The sequence below is a fragment of the Cetorhinus maximus genome, chromosome 16 (genome assembly GCF_964194155.1).
Source record: "Cetorhinus maximus chromosome 16, sCetMax3.hap1.1, whole genome shotgun sequence".
Lineage (NCBI taxonomy): Eukaryota > Metazoa > Chordata > Chondrichthyes > Lamniformes > Cetorhinidae > Cetorhinus > Cetorhinus maximus.
In genome coordinates, this window is record NC_135894.1 from 21641391 (window position 1) to 21658896 (window position 17506).

Genomic DNA, 17506 nt, shown 5'->3' on the forward strand with positions numbered 1-17506 from the left:
ATCCACAGCAATGTTGTTGCCTCTGAAATGGCTGCAAACCACTCAGTTCAGGGGCAAATAGGGATGAGCAACAAATGCTGGCCTTGCCAGTGATACTTTGTTTGTTTAAAGCAAAATGCTGCATTATGGAAATCTGAAAGAAAAACAGAAAATGCTGGAAAAACTCTGACAGCATCTGTGGAGAGGAAAACAGAGTTGACGTTTCTAGTCCATATGACCCTTCTTCAGAGCTACAGAGAAGTAGAAATGTGATGAAACTTATACTGTTTAAGGTGGGGGGGGGTGGGGTGGAGCAGGTGAAGCTGGATGGAAGGCTAGCAATAGGTGGGGGCAAAGGAGAGATTGACAAAGATGTCATGAACAAAAGGAGAAAGGGAATGTTAGTAGCAATGGTTAGGGCTAAAAAAGGTGCTGACAGTGGCATAAAGGTAAGAAAGCAAAATGTGTGAATAGCAGAACAAGGGTTAGCATTCTGAAAACAACACAAACAACAGATGGCCCTTCTGGGGGTGGGGACGGGGGTGGGGGGGAGGGGGAAGAAGGGGATAAAACAATGAATAAATATATAAAAATAAAAAAAATAAATAAAAATAAGCAGATAAAAAAAAAATGAATTTTGAAAAAAGGGGTGAAGATAGAGGAGAGAGTTCATGGTCTGAAGTTGTTGAACTCAATGTTAAGTCTGGAAGGTTGCAACGTGCCTAATTGGAAGATGAGGTGCTGTTCCTCCAGTTTGTGTTGGGCTTCACTGGAACATTGCAGCAGGCCAAGGACGGACATGTGGGCATGAGAGCAGGGTGGAGTGTTGAAATGGCAAGCGACAGGAAAGTCTGGGTCATGCTTGCGGGCAGACCGAAGGTGTTCTGCAAAGCGGTCACCCAGTCTGCGTTTGGTCTCTCCAATGTACAGCAGACCGCATTGGGAGTAGTGGATGCAGTAGACCAAATTGAAGGAGGTGCAAGTGAAGCGCTGCTTCACCTGAAAAGAGTGTTTGGGCCCTTGGACAGTGAGGAGGGAGGAGGTAAAGGGGCAGGTGTTGCACCTTCTGTGATTGCATGGGAAGGTGCCATGGGAAGGGAATGAGGTGTTAGGGGTGATGGAGGAGTGGACCAGAGTGTCCTGGAGGGAATAGTCCCTACAGAATGCTGACGGGTGGGGTGAGGGGAAGATGTGTTTGGTGGTGGCATCATGCTGGGGTTGGCGGAAATGGCGGAGGATGATTCTTTGAATGCGGAGCCTGGTGGGGTGAAAAGTGAGGACAAGGGGGACCCTATCATGTTTCTGGGAGGGAGAGGAAGGTGTGAGGGTAGAGGCACTGGAGATAGGTCGGACATAGCTGAGGGCCCTGTCAACCACAGTGGGTGGAAAACCTCAGTTAAGGAAGATATATCAAAAGCACTGTTTTGGAAAGTGGCATAATTGGAACAGATGCAACGGAGGCGAAGGAACTGAGAAAATGGGATGGAGTCCTTACAGGAAGCAGGGTGTGAGGAGCTGCATTCGAGGTAGCTGTGGGAGTCGGTGGGCTGGTAATGAATATTGGTGGACAGTCTATCACCAGAAATTGAGACAGAGAGGTCAAGGGGAGGGAAGTGTCGAAGTTGCACCATGTGAAGGTGATAGAGGGGTGGGAATTGGGCGCAAAATAAAAATCTTTTCCAGTTCCAGGCGAGAGCATGAAGCGGCACCAAAACAGTCATCGATGTGCCAAAAGAGTTGTGGGAGGGGGCCTGCGGAGGACTGGAACAAGGAATGTTCCACATAGCCCATAAAGAGACAGGCATAACTGGGGCCCATGTGGGTACCCATAGCCACACCTTTTATTTGGAGGAAGTGAGACAAGTTGGAGGAGAAATTGTTCAGTGAAAGAACTAGTTCAGCCAGACAGAGAGTGGTGGTGGATGGGGATTGTTCGGGCCTCTGTTCAAGGAAGAAGCGGAGAGCCCTCAGACCACCCTGGTGGGGGTTGGAGGTGTAGAGGGATTGGACGTCCATGGTGAAGAGGAAGCGGTTAGGGCCAGGGAACTAGAAATTGTTGATATGACATAGAGCATCAGAGGAATTGCAGACGTAGGTGAAAGAGGCTGGACAAGGGGAGAGAACGGAGTCATGATTGGAAGAAATGAGTTCTGTGGGGCAAGAACAGGCTGACACGATGTGTCTACCAGGACAGTCCTCGTTGTGGATTTTGGGAAGGAGATAGAAGTGGGCTGTCTGGGGTTGGGAGTCTATGAGGCTGGAAGCTGTGGAGGGAAGATCTCCAGAGGAGATGAAGTCAGTGACAGTCCTGGAAACAATGGCTTGATGTAAGGTGTAGAGCATCCCAACAGACAGCCCCTACTTTTCCAAGTACTGATGCCAGTGGCCCATGAACCTGAACCCACTTCTCCTACACCAGTCTTTGAGCCATTCATTCATCGCTCTAATCTTATTTGCTTTATACCAATTTGCATGTGGCTCAGGTAATAATCCAAAGATTATTACCCTTGAAGCTCTGCTTCTTAATTTGGTACCTAGCCCCTCTTACTGACTATGCAGAACCTCCTTCCTTGTCCTGCCTACGTCCTTGGTACCTACATGGACCATGACAACTGGATCCCCCACCCCCCCCAATGCAAATTCCTCTCCAGCCCTGAGCAGATGTCCTGAACCCTTGCCCCGGGCAGGCAACACAGCCTTCTGGACTCTCGTACTTTGCTGCAGAAAACAGTCAATCCCACTCATTATACTGTCCTCTGCTACCACTACACTCCTGTTTTCTCTCCCCGCTTGAACTGCTTCCTGTACCATGGTGCCATGGCCAACCTGCTCATCCACCTTGCAGACCTCATTTTTGTCCACACAGGTTGTGATAATGCTGCCACAATATTACCCCTCTTTCACTTCTCAGTGGGAGAGATCACAAGGAGGGAAATGGTGTTGAAGTGATTTTGGTAAACTGCTGTAATGCATTCTGAAGATACATAGACTGCAGTCAGTAGTGGAGGGATGGATACTGAGTCTAGTGGCAGGGGTACTAAACAAGTGAGCTGCTCTGTCCCAGATTATACCAAACTTCTAAAGTGTTCAGTTGCATCTGACCAGGTAAGCAGCAAATAGTCCACCACACTTGTCTTTGAACCGTGCAGATGGATGAGAGACTATGAGAGAATCAGGAGGTGAGCCATTCATTGGAGAGTACCTAGCCTCTTCCCTGCATCTGTGTTACTAAGATAAGCCCAGTTATGCATCTGGTAACCCCAAGACATTGATGGCGGGGTGTTGCCGATGGTGGTGCCCTTGAAGGTTATGGAGGGTTGGTTGGGTTTTCTCTTAGTAATGTTACAAGAAAAGTTTAGCCCCTCAAGCCTGTTCCATCATTCATTGAGATCATGGCTGATCTGCCACCTTTGCTTGCCTTGTTTGAGATGGTCATTGCTTATATAGCCCAAGCCTGGACATTATTCGAGGTTCTGCAGTAGGCTGGTTCAGGAAGCATTATTATTGGAGTCGTATCTGGAGCTGAGCACTTAAGATTCATCACCGACAAAGCAGCTAGAAGTGGTTGAATCAAGGATGTTTCCCTAAGGAGTGAGTCACTTCCAATAGTGACAGCCATCTCCTTTGTGTCAGGTTTGACTCCAGCCACAGGAGGCACTTTTTTTGATCCTTGTCTATCTCCGTTCTGCCTTGATATCAAGAGCAGGTTCTTCAACTCTCCTCTAACAATTAACTCTTTCACCCACGTCTGGATCAACCAGGAATAGGAAAACCTACCAAATTAGTTGGACTGTAAGTGTCCACCAAATCCAAGACGACATTCTGGTTAGATGCAGGCTTCAGATGGGAATCGTCCTCTCCCTCCTTATCATCCAGTTCTTTCACACTTTTCCCTTCTGAATTTTGGCTCAGCTACCAATACAAGAGTTGATTTCTACACTACGGTATCAGCAAAGGTCGGTTTGTGCTTCACAAATTAAGCATAATAATCTTGATGTCTCGGGCTGCTCGATTGTTCTTCAGGTTTTCAACATGCCTCCAAGTGATCATTAACTTTCTGGACTGGGTAGTTACATAATTCAAGTTGCATGAGATGCTTTATTTGAGTGGAATGTGACTCAGTTGGTTCTATAGTCTCACAGAAGCTGAAACCAGAAAACAATTCCCAAGTTTACCTGCAGTTGGTGTTCTACTTCTTTGAAGAGCTAGAACACCAGGCATATCTGTGCGCAAAACTGTTGCAGTCTACATAAAATTGCAGCATTTCTTTCTTCCTGATAGACCCCAGGGCTGAGCTGAACACCATCAGGAAACGATGATAGTTACCAGATAATGCGAGCTGTGTTGGCGGGTGCCTAGCACTGGAAAGCATTCAGACAAATAGCACACATATTCAAACTGAGCACTGGCACAAACCAAGGCAAAGAATGATTCATTTGGAGTCAAGGTGCAAGATTTCCCTTCGCTTTTCAAAATATAGTTTATTAAACTTGACTAACATAGGGACATGGTCACATATGTATGTTGGCTCATATTGTGGGGTAACACTGAATATTTGATAGAACATAAACTACTGCACAACAACCTTGAGTTCAATACATAGGGTTTGTGACCCTTCAACAGATTTAGTGCATGCAGGTCACAGATTTTTAGATACTCATATGCACTAATATGCGCACATACACAGGTTACTGTAGCACTGAAACAGGTGCCATTAAGGCTCAGGGTGCTGGCATACAATTTCTACTACTAATAGGACTACAGGAGTTGAAACCAAATTCTTCTCAGATAAAATGACCTGTCAGTCCCAACCATCAGGTCCACTCAAGCACTGAATGGCCTCAGCAACATGTTACACTGTCCGTATCTAATATCATTTCAAAGGAAATTTAGAACTTATTCTGTATTCTTGATTTTTTCTGTTAAAAACGACTGACCTGTGCTGGCGGAGACTGCAGTGGATTATTATCCATTTCTATTATCTGTAGATGCCTCATATTCCTGTAGCAGATTGGTATTGACACAACCTTATTACAGGAAAAGTTTAATTTCACAAGCGGGAGGTCTGCTAGCTCTGCAGGAAAAGAATCAAATGAATTTAGTATTTTAAAAATTATTTCACTGCTTGTTGTAGACTAAGAAAGATATTGAGAAATTCACCCTCTGGCAAAATCTGCAGATAATTTCGCCTTATGTTCAACTCTCTGAGTGACTGAAGTTGTCCCATCTGCTGTGGCAAAACTGTAATTTCATTGCAGCTCACATCCTGAATATTAAAAGGGAGCAAAAACAAAGTAATCATTAGATTTATTTCTGAAATTACAATCTGGTTCCATAAAGAGCTATATGAATTGTACAGAAACTACAATAAACTTAAAGAGATTACAGCTCTAATATTTCTATTACAGTAAGAGTGAATGCAAAAGAGAGTACAAGAGATGGAGATTGCTGAGAGAGCATGAGGGACAGCAGAAGAGAGAGCACACAAGAGAAAGAATGCATGAAAATATGCACTAGAATGCATATAGGTAAATAATGCCTTTCATGGTCTACAATCTCAGGACTTTACAGATCAAAGCACTTTACAGTAAATGTTTATTTTTCAAGTGCGGTCACTGTCATAATGTAGGAAATGCAGCAGCCAATTTGCGCACAGCAAAATCCCACAAACAGCAATGTAGTAATGAAATGTAGAGTCAATGTACTATTAATGATGTGGATTGAGGGATAAATATTGGCCAGGACACTTCTGCTCTTCTTTGAAATAGTGCCACAGGATCCTCAAGATTCTTGATGCCATGGACCTGAGAGAGCAGGTTTAATATCTCATTCGAAATTTGGCACCTCATACAATGCAGCACTCCTTCAGTACCGCACTGAAGTGTCAGCCTAGATTCCTAAGAGTGGCTTGAATCACAATCTTCAGAGGCGTGAGTGCTTCAGTTGGAGTTTGTTGACTGAGACTGTTTAAGAGTTAAATTCTATCTAAAGTCTTGTCTTTCTTTAATTTAGCAATTAACTAAAAGTTGCTGTTAGGGTTGGAAGAGGTGAGTTTTAGCCCAGCCTTAAAACGGGGCTCATACAGGCTCTGCATGCAGCTGCAGCTAGTTAATTAGATAACTGGCTTAATCAGGTTTTCAGAGGCTAAGTTCAGAGAATATAAAAGTAGGCTATCTTATAGTGCTGACTTTGTCTTGGCTGCAGTAGAGAGCTTCAACTGGAGTTGAGTGAGGAGGCGCTCTTTTCTTATTCTACCTTTCCTCAGAAAGAAGAGTGGCAGCCTTGGTAAGTAAGATCTGGTGAGTAAATTAGAAAAGCGTAATATTTTTAAACAAGTTGCTATACTTGGATTTAACTGAGAAGCACAGGAATAAGGAAACTGTAGGGCCAATATAATAAAGTAATATAAATAATCCAAAGTAGAACAAAGTTAATGTAAGGGAAATAGAGTTAAGACATGGCAGTTGAGTGGAATGCATGTCCTGTAATATGTGCGAAGTCATGGATGCTACCAGTGTCCTAGATGACCACATGTGCAGGAAATGCTGTCAGCTGCAGAAACTTGAGCTCCAGGTTTCAGAGCTTGAATGGCGGCTGGAGTCACTGTGATGCATCCGCGAGGCTGAGAGCTACGTGGATAGCACGTTCAGAGAGGTGGTCACACTGCAGCTTAAGGGCCTGGAGACACCAGGCAGTCCAAGGGAAGCAGGCAGGTATAGCAGGAGTCCCCTGGGGTCCTGCTCACAAATCGGTTTTCCGTTTTGGAAGCTGATGAGGGTACCAGTTTCTCGGAGTGTAGTCAGAGCCAAGTTTCTGGCACCATGAATGGCTTGGCTGTACAAGAGGGGAGGAAGAAGAAAGGAAGAGCAACAGTGATAGGGGAATTCATTGGTTAGGGGAACAGACAGGCGTTTCTGTGGCTGTAGACATGACTCCAGGGTGGTATGTTGCCTCCCTGGTGCCAGGGTCAAGGATGTCACACAGCAGCTGCAGGACGTTCTTCTGGGGGAGGGTGATCAGCCAGAGGTCGTGGTCCACATTGGTACCAACGCCTTGGGTAGGAAGGGGGATGAGGTCCTGAAATCAGAATTTAGGGAGCTAGGTAGAAAATTAACAAGCAGGTCCTCAAAAGTAGAAATCTCCGGATTACTCAGTGCCACGTGTCAGTGAGTACAGAAACAGGGGAATAAGGCAAATGAATGCACAGCTGGAAAGATGGTGCAGGAGGGAGGGCTTTAGATTCCTGGGACACTGGGACTGGCTCTGGGGGAGATGGCACCTGTACAAGCCGGACGAATTGCACCTGAACAGAGCTGGGACTCAGTTCCTTGCAGGAAGTTTTGTTAGTGCTGTTGGGAGGGCTTTAAACTAACTCAGCAGGGGTGTGGGAACCAAGGGAAACTAGGGTGCACAAAATACTGGGAGGGACAGATAGCACTAGTATAGAGAATAGTAACTTAATAGGTAAAGTTGGGGCAAGGGAGAAAGTAACAATCTAAATCAGGGTTACTACGCATGTATGTGAATGCACGGAGTATAGTAAATAAGACTGGGGGGGTTACAGGTGCAGATTGCCATGTGGAAATATGATGTTGTGGCGATAACAGACCTGGCTCAAGGAAGGGCAGAACTGGGTGTTAAGTATTCCCGGATACAACGTGTTCAAAAGAGATAGGAAAGGAGGAGGGGTGGCGGTATTGGTTAAGGAGAGCATTGTAGTGTTGGAGAAAGAGGATGTCCTAGAGGGTTCAAGGACAGTATCAATTTGGCTGGAACTATGGAACAAAAAGGGTGCAATGAAATTGCTCAGTGTAGTCTATAGACTGCCAACTAGTGGGAAAGACCTAGAACAACAAATGTGCAGGGAAATTAGAAATGCAAGCATTATAGAGTAATTATAATGGGGGACTTTAATTGCCCGAATGTAGACTGGGACAGTGGTAGTGTAAAGGGCAGAGAAGGGAAAAAGTGTTCAGGAGAATTTTCTACAGCAGTATGTGTCCAATCCAACAAGAAAAAACACACTGTTGGACCTGGTTCTTGGAAATGAGTTGAGCCAAGTAGATCAACTGTCAATGGGGGAACATTTAGGAGTCCGTAATCATTGTATTGTATGTTTTAGGATGATAGAAAAAGACGATAGGCAATCCAGAGTAAGAATATTTAATTGGACAAGAGCCAACTTCAATGGGGCAAGCTGGGCCCAGAGACGGGAACAAAAGATTGGGGGGAAAAACTGCTACCTTTTTTAAAAAAATAATTAATTCTGCACCGCCAAGGTATATCCCATTGAAAAGGAAAGGTAGGGCAAACAAATCCAGAGCTCCCTGGATGGAAAAGGAGATTGAAATTGAGATAGAGAAGAAAAAGGAGATTGAAATTGAGATAGAGAAGAAAAAGTGTGCTTATGACAGGTGTCCGGTAGAAAATACAATTGAAAACCAAGAGGAATACAGAAGGTTCAGAGGGGAGGTGAAAAAGCATATTAGAGAAGCAAAGAGGGGATTATAGAAGACTGGAAGCCAACATAAAGGGGAATCCCAAAGTCTTCTATAGAAATATAAATAGTAAAAGGGTGGTAAGAGGAGGACTAGGGCCAATTAGGGACCGTAAAAGGGAATTTACACATGGATGAAAGGGCCATGGCTAAGGTATTAAATAAATACTTTGCATCCATCTTTACCAAGGAGGTAGATGCCACCCAGGCCATAGTGGAAACTCTGTCACTAGAAGGGTTCAAAATTGACAAGAGCAAGTGTTGAATAAACTGTCGGTACTTAAAATTGACAAGGCACTGAGACCAGATGAGATGCATCCAGGGGTATTGAAGGGAGAGTAGAAATTGCAGGGGCACTGGCCATAATCTTTCAAGTCTTCCCTAGACTTGGGTGATGCCAGAGGACTGGAGATTGCAAACATTATGCCCTTGTTCAAAAAAGGTTGTAAGGATGAGCCCAGCAATTACAGACCAGTCAGTTTAACTTCAGTGGTGGACAAGATTCTAGAAATAATTTGGGATAGAATTAGTGGTCACATGGAGAAATATGGGTTGATAAGGAAGAGCAAGCTTGGGTTTCTAAAGGGGAAATCGTGTTTAACTAGCTGGAGTTTTTTGATGAGATAACAGAAAAGGTTGAGGATAATGCTGTTGATGTAGTGTACATGGACTTTCAAAAGGCACCTGACACAGTGACACACAACAGACTTGAGCAAAGTTATCCTTCACGGAATAGAAGGGACAGTAGCAACGCGGATACAAAACTGGGTGAAAAATAGGAAGCAGGGAGTAATGGTCAATGGATATTTTTCGGGCTGGAGGAAAGTTTGTAGTGGAGTTCCCCAGGGGTCAGTATTGGGACCCTTGCTTTACATGATATACATTTATGATATAGATCTTCATGTGGAGGGGACAATTTCAAAGTTTGCAGATGATATGAAGCTTGGGGGTGTTGTGAGCTGGAGAAGGATGGTGTGGAACTTCAAGAGGACATGGACGAGTTGGTGGAGTGGGCAGATAAGTGGCAGATGAAGCTTAATGCGAAGAAGTGAGGTGATGCATTTTGTTAGGAAGAACATGGGGAGGCAATATAAAATAAGGGGTGAAATTTTGAAGGGGGTGCAGGAGCAGAAAGACTTGGGTGTATATGTGCATAGATCATTGAAGGTGGCAGGGCAGGTGAAGAGAGCAGTTAATAAAGCATATATAGTCTCCTGGGCTTTATTAATAGGGGCATTGAATACAAGAGCAGGGAGGTTATGCTGAATTTATATGACACTTGTTAGACCTGGAATATTGTGTACAGTTCTGGGTACCATATTATAGGAAGGATGCGAACACATTGGAGAGAGTGCAGAAGAGGTTTACAAGAATGGTTCCAGGGATGAGAAACTTCAGCTATGAGGATAGATTGGAGAGATTGGGACTGTTCTCCTTGGAGAGAAGAAGGCTAAGAGGAGATTTGATAGAGATATTCAAAATAATAAGGGGGCTGGACAGAGTAGATGGGGGGGGGGGAAGCTGTTCCTGTCCATAAAAGGATCAAGAATGAGAAGGCACAGATTTAGTGATTTGCAAAAGAAGCAAATGTGACATGAGAAAACTTTTCTCTGTGGTCTGGGTCTGGAATGCACTGCCTGGAAGTGTGGTGGAGGCAGTCAAGAGGGCATTAGGTGATTGTGCAAGGGTACAGGGAAAAGGCAGGGTAATGACACTAAGTCATAATGCTCATTTGGACAGCCAGGGCAGAGAAGATGGGCCGAATGGCCACCTTCTGTGCCATTAAAATTCTGATTCTGTGAAATGCCATGTGCTTCATCTCAATGGTCTTGATATCCTTCCAAAGTAGGGCACCCAAGACAGGATGCAATAGTCTAACTGCAGCCAAGCCAATGATCTGTATGGGTTTAAGAAATGTTCATACTGTGCTTTCCAAGCCCAATTTATCCCTTTCTTCTTGAGCTGAGATGTCACTTTTGTCAACCCTCCAATTCTCTCAAGTTCTATAACCAGGTTTGTTTGGAAATTTGTGTTCAAAGCCTCTTCTAGTTCCTCACAACTTCCTATAGCATTGTACAGTGATTGTGTTTGAAAGCTTTGCTGTGTTTTTTTCTATATAATGCAAATTCTTTTTGCACTTCTCCACTGTCTCAACTGCCAATTTTTCTTTCCAGTTTATCAGGGATGATTTATTTTCCTTTTTATCAGCCAAGTATCTTTAACTGACTGTTACCTCAGCTTTCCAAGTTTCATATCCAAGTTACCTGGCTGCATCCAGGCCTATCCTTATATTACCTACTTGCTCCACTTCATGTTACAGAACTAAATCCAGCTACCTCTCTTGTTGGACTAAAACTAGAAAATAGTCCTAGATGCAGTGCTGAGACACTTTCCATTTTCCCTCCTTTCCTAATCTCTATCCCCCACAGCTCAGCACAGCCTCCCATAAGTACACTAAGGTCAATCTATTATCATATGGATCTATTATGAGAATGCTGTTATACTGAATCATATGTTATATTTTTTCCTTGAACAATGAAGCTTATAGTATTCTATTCCATAGTACTGCTTAATGCAATCTTGAAATTAAGATCATTGCAATTAATTTGTGGGATGGAATGTAAATGGCATGAAATGTAAATTTTCTTGGACTACATAAATTCAATCCATAATATACAATGGCCATCATACTAGAAGAGCAATGCAGACAGTAACTAATTATAACACTAATGTAGAGTGTGATTTCTGTCATGCTACCTCCCCACAGATACTGCCTTAGTCCTCCTTCACTCACCTATATTTCTGGCTTCACATTTTCCTCTAAATTCAAATCAGTCTTGTTTCAGTGGGTAGCACTCTCACCTCTAAGTCAGTAGATCCAGAGACTTCAGCACAGCACCAAGGTCAACATTTCAGTGTGGTACTAAGGGAGTGCTGCGCTGTTGGAAGTTCTGCCCTTTAGATGGGACATTAAACTGAGGTCCCATCTGGGGCTTCATGGACATGGAAGATCCCATAGCACTGCTTTAAAGTAGAACAAAAAAGGTTTAGCCAGTTACCAAACTGGTAACTGGGCCAGCATTTATCCCTCAACCATCATCACTAAAACAGATTGTCTGGCCATTTATTTCATTTTTCTCAGTGGGACTTTACTGTACATACACTGTTGGCCTTGATTCCCTACATTGCAGCAGTGATTACATTTAAATGTACATAATTAGCTGCAAGAATATTTGGGATATTTTGAGATTGTGGAAGGATGTAATCCTGGACAAGAAAAACTTGTTTCTCATGTCCAATCTCTTGCGCTCTCTCTCTCTGCCTTTATCTTATTGATCATGCATCCTTGAGGTTTCCTCTCCAGTTCTTCTTATGTCTTGAGTGTTGAAATCAAGACCTGTTCGTTTCCACACTAACTCCATCTTTTCTAGGACATCAAAACTATCTAATCTCTTGCCTTCCTCCTTCCTTCCTTCTCACTATTATCTTTGCACTTATAAGTACAATATTGGAGTCACCTAGTTCCTGATTTGTTGCCTGCCTCATCACCATGGTTTAAAATAAATGTCACACAGTATGAGCTAAGGTCCTTTGCTTTGGATTCTCAATTAATGAAATCTAGAAACATCAAACTTTCAAGAAAAATGCTTAAAAGTACTCTCCTAATTCAAAATAACCATGGTGCACCAAGCATTCAAAATACTGGTAATATTTTGGACCAGGCTGCCTTACATTTGTATTTTGTGCAAGTATATTACTTCACAATGTAGACATGGCTCTTTACAGAAAGTTAAGCTGAAGTGTGACAGTGCTGTCCACTGGTCAACACTGTTAAAATGTACATATAGTGTTAAAGAGCAATGCTGCTGAACTCTAGGTGACTTTACAGTCATAAAGATCAGACTTATTAAACATAGTTCATAATAAAATACATACCAGTTCCATTAAACACTTCAGCTGTCCAATGTCTTCTGGAAGCGACACTAACTTATTGTTACTGGCTATCAAGACTTTAAGAGGAAGAGCACAGAGGCACAATGGTAATGTGGAGAGTTGATTTCGACTGGAACAAAAGAACAAAGCCACAAACTTAAGACTGTTATATAATGACTACATTTGAATACCATTGCACTGTCTGACTGTAATGACCATGTTGAAATGTCTATAATGTTCATAGATCATGAGGTGCTTCAATACAATCAATGTGGAAAACTTGAATCTGATTGCACTTTTTGTGATGGCCATGTTGAAATGTTTTGCAATGTTGTTTCAGATATTTTATGAATAAAGTGTATAACATTTTTGGAGAAATATAATGACTACATTCCAGAATAACTTTCACTTCCACTGCACTCGGTGTTTTCTACATTACTTGCTTTATATTTTATTAAAACTCCGATCATCTCTCTGCAGTTTGAGGTATATTTTCGGATGGAACTGTCAGGGACAATAAAACTGAAAAACTAGTTCCAAAAATAAACCCAAATTTGTGTAAAATGTCTTGACAGTTTCTTGGATTGGTTAGTGAGCCATTTTCTTGTGTCTGTTTAGACAATGTTCTAAGATACAGCCATTAACACACATGTTGCAAAATATAGAATTATTTCCACTTTAAATTACTTAACAGTTGTATATGATGTATTAATTTCATTGCCATGGATGGCAATGAACAGGGTCCACTGCAATTTGAAACCATAGCAATCTATTCCTCCCTCCCTTCCTCACTTTATTTACTCCAAAAGCTGAAGTTCACCCTCATTCAGCCCTAACCTTTTTCCTTGAGAATTAGTTGTGAGTAAGCAGAGTGCAGAGGGAAGGAGGAACACATAACAGCCATTCTATGTAACTAAACCACATATCCATGAAATCAAATCAGTTTGGAATCACAAATGCTGTATATGGGAACCTTTGTTTGCAAAAGTACTGTTTTTATTACTTTGCTGAGATGATAGATTACAGCAGGAGATTCTCACTCAATACAGGCTCCCACTTGTTGTGCCATTATCAAATGCACCAGTGATCTACTGCCATTCATAATGGGCCTTTTCTGGTTAAGCAGCAACATTTGATCCTATAATTTCACTCAACCCTGCCACCAAGCCATCATAAAAAGAATATAGTAATGCAAGTCAGGATCAGAAAAGCATTTAGCTGCAGAGCACAAGGTGTTATTAATTTGAAACTGTTCAAAAAGTAACAAAGTTAAAACAGGAAAAGGGATATATCATGAAACAGTATGCTGTGGTTAGAGGAAGAACCTTTTGTAAAAAAGCACTTGTGCGTCAATTTCGCTTCCATGCTTCTGTCAGAAGTGCTTTAAGGTCGGCGCAGCATCAGTGGAAAAATGCACAGGCTGGACCATCTCACATTGTCTGATGAGGTAGAGTGAAAGGAAGAAGGGTGTAAATGACAAAAGACAAAGGTGAAACCGTTGAATAGGTTGTACATCATTGCCACAAGTAGAGTTAAAATAAAAAAAATCCTCCCACCCACCATAAATTGTTCTTTTCTTAAAGAAAACAAACGCATTAAGACCTAAATTGTCCTGCAATTTAATTTCATTTTACCCCTCACTAATCTGATCACTAGATATTGCTGAAGAGATGCAGGACAAGGTCACAAACCCAAATGTCCTGGAGCATATTAATTACATCAGCATACGTTCACTGCTAAGCCAACATCGTCTGCGCAGGCTGGGCCATGTGCATCAAATAGATGACAACCATGTAGCCAAAGACTTCTGTACAGTGACCTGGCCACTGGGTCACGGCCTTCTGGGAGCCCACACCTCCATTACAAGGATACCTGCAAGCAAGTTATGCAGATACGAACAAGGAGCAGGAGTAGGCCATTGAGCCCCTCGAGCCTGCTCCACTGTTTAATAAGATCATGGCTGATCTGATAGTAACCTGAAATCTGCATCCCTCCTATCCCCAATAACCTATCACTCCCTTGATTACCAAGAATCTATCCACCTTCTATCCACCTCTGCTTAAAAATATTCAAAGACTCTGCTTCCACCGCCTTTTCATGAAGAGAGTTCCAAAGACTCATTACCCTCTGAGTGAAAAGATTTCTTCTCATCTCTGTTTTAAATGGGCAACCCCTTGCTCTAGAGTCTCCCACAAGAGGAAACATCCTCTACACATCCATTCTGTCAAGACCCCTCAGGATCTCTCATGTTTCAATCAAGTCGCCTCTTACTCTTCTAAACTCCAGCGGATACAAGCCTAGTCTGTCCAACCTTTCCTCATAAGGCAACCCACCCATTCCAGGTATTCGTCTGGTAAACCTTCTCTGAACTGCTTCCAATGCATTTACATCCTTCTTTAAATAAGGTGACCAATACTGTACACAGTACTCCAAATGTGGTCTCACTAGTGCAAGTGAAGCATAACCTCCCTACTTTTGTATTCAATTCCCCTCGCAATAAATGATAACATTTGATTAGCTTTCCTAATTGCATGCTTTTGTGATTCATGCAGTAGGACACCCATATCCCTCTGCACCTCAGAGCTCTGCAATCTCTCACCATTTAGATAATATGCTTCTCTTTTATTCTTCCTGCCAAAATGGACATTTTCACATTTTCCCATATTATACTCCATTTGCCAGACCTTTGCCCACTCACTTAATCTATGTCTTTTTGTAGCCTCCTTACGTCCTCTTCACAACTTACTTTCCTACCTATCTTTGTGTCATCATAAAATTTGGCAACCATCCCTTCACCCAAGTCATTTATATAAATTTTAAACAGTGATCCCTGTGGCACACCACTTGTTACATCTTGCCAACCTGAAAAAGACCCATTTATGCCTTCTCCCTGCTTCCTGTTAGCCAGCCAATCTTCTATCCATGCCAATATGTTACCCCTATACACCATGACCTTTTATGCCTTCTGGGAATCTAAGTACAGTACATCTGCCGGTTCCCCTTTATCCACAGCACGTTACTTCCTCAAAGAACTCCAATACATTGGTTAAACATTATTTCCTTTTCACAAAACCGTGTTGACTCTGCCTGATGACCTTGAGCTTATCCATGTGCCCTACTATAACTTCTTTAATAATAGCTTCTAACAATTTCCCTACGACAGATGTTAAGCTAACTGGTCTGTATTTCCTGCTTTCTGTCTCCCTCCCTTTTTGAATAATGGAGTTACATTTGCTATCTTCCAATCTAATGGAACCTTCCCCAAATCTGGGGAGTTTTGGAAAATTAAAACCAATGCATCAACTATCTCACAAGACACTTCTTTTAAGACCCTAGGATGAAGTCCATCAGGACCTGGGCTCTTGTTAGCCCGCAGTTCCAACAATTTACTCAGTACCACTTCTCTGGTGACTGTAATTTTTCTGACTTCCTTCCCCACTTTCATTTCCATTTCCAAGATGGCGGATGCTGACAATTGGGAGACAGTTGCTGACAGCCGTGACCTCTGGAGGCTGATTGTTTGAAAGGGCATTGGAAGAGGCGAGCAGAAATGGAAAGTTCAGCTGGCCAAGAAGGCGGCCCAGAGAAAACAGAGGCCAGTGAATCGTGCATCCTCTCAGCTCACCGTCTTCCTCTGCATCAAATGCAGCAGAAACTGCCATGCCAGAGTGGGGTTCCTGAACCACACCAGGAGATGCTTAACACAGAGCTGACCATCATGGTGCAAAACATCATTTTAAGAGATAGAAGGCTGCCACTACCATAGACATTACCCGTTTGAATAGTACCATCCATCAATGTATCTGTCCCCTCTTTACTAATGCAATCCAAAATTATTCCCCTTGCTAACCTCCCTTAGCACTGTTTCTTACTCTGCTTCAAATGTTTAAATATTGATGCCTTTATACGATGCAATGGCCTTTATCGCAACCACTCTCTACTTTCCGTGGCACAGCATTCCATACTCAGATAGCTTGCTGCAGGGAGAAATTTCGCCTGAAGTAAAAACATAAAAATAAATTTCTCTGTATTTTCCCCTACACTGCCTGTTGCAGTAGGACAAATTTAGTTATTAAAATCTTCCTGTAGCCATTTTAGTACCATTCCAGCTTGAAGATACGTCTGAATCCTTGGACACCACTTCAACACTTGGCCAGCTAGCTGAAATAATTCAAGCTTCAAAAATGCACCAACTGGCAAGTGGAAACACCAAAACCAAGTGTTATATAATTTTCTAAATGCATAGTTCATCAAATAGTAAAAGTTAATTTGCAGAAAAACTTTTACATCAAGTTTACTTTTAATTAACTCACTCCGAGGTGATATCAGGGATGCAGAGATTAAGTGGCTTCTCTTTCACCCACTCCTATCTAAAGAGGGAAGATAACCAAGGACAAGATCATAAATGGAACCATTGGAATTTTGAATCTTTCTGCAACAAACAAAATCATTTTTTAATTTCAGCTTTTACACAAAGGGCTTTGCAGTTACAGGCTACATTTAGCAATATGCTTTTTGTTAAAACCTTGCCTGAAGTGCTCCCTTTAATTACTGAAACACCGTAGTGATTCACCAAGACAACAGTGTATTTTGAAATCAGGATTTCTCATTTACAGCAAATGCCCCCCATTTTATCTATTTGGGTGTTGTCTGCTGGCAATAGAGCTTGCTAGAGGTTGAGAAAACATCATTCACAGGTATCATCATTAGACTGCACAGTTACTGCCAACTTGGTGCATCAATGCCAAAAGTGCAGTGCATCGGTGGAAATCAGACATACACAATGCGCAAGCAGAGCTACTTGGTTAGGAGTGCATAACCAATGAAGCAAGGTAATGAGTATACTTACTGGTCCTCCATTGCCTATTTAACCTTGATTGCAGATTTAACAAAAAGTCTTGACATAAATATTTGAATCATTAAAAGGTTAGACTAAGGCCAGAAATGCAGCATCAGAGACCAGGAGAGACAGCACAGCAGGGAGCATTAGAGCATAAGAAATGGGAGCAGGCGCAGACCATTTGGCACTTCAAGCCTGTTCCTCCATTGAATACATGCATGACTGACCTCCTACCTCAACTCCCGCACTATCCCTAT

The 17506-nt window shown here is 42.5% G+C and overlaps 1 protein-coding gene across 3 annotated transcripts in view; it reads right to left on the reverse strand.

Annotated features, from left to right (window-relative positions):
- Positions 1 to 17506, reverse strand: part of lrch1 (leucine-rich repeats and calponin homology (CH) domain containing 1) — a 211844-nt gene that overhangs the window by 79491 nt on the left and 114847 nt on the right. For all 3 annotated transcript variants that reach the window (XM_078559480.1, XM_078559479.1, XM_078559478.1), the window contains exons 3-5: positions 12413 to 12539; positions 5140 to 5245; positions 4917 to 5053 (exon numbers count right to left, since the gene is read on the reverse strand). In XM_078559480.1, coding sequence (XP_078415606.1) covers positions 4917 to 5053; positions 5140 to 5245; positions 12413 to 12539 — 370 coding nt within the window. The remainder of the gene's footprint in view (positions 1 to 4916; positions 5054 to 5139; positions 5246 to 12412; positions 12540 to 17506) is intronic.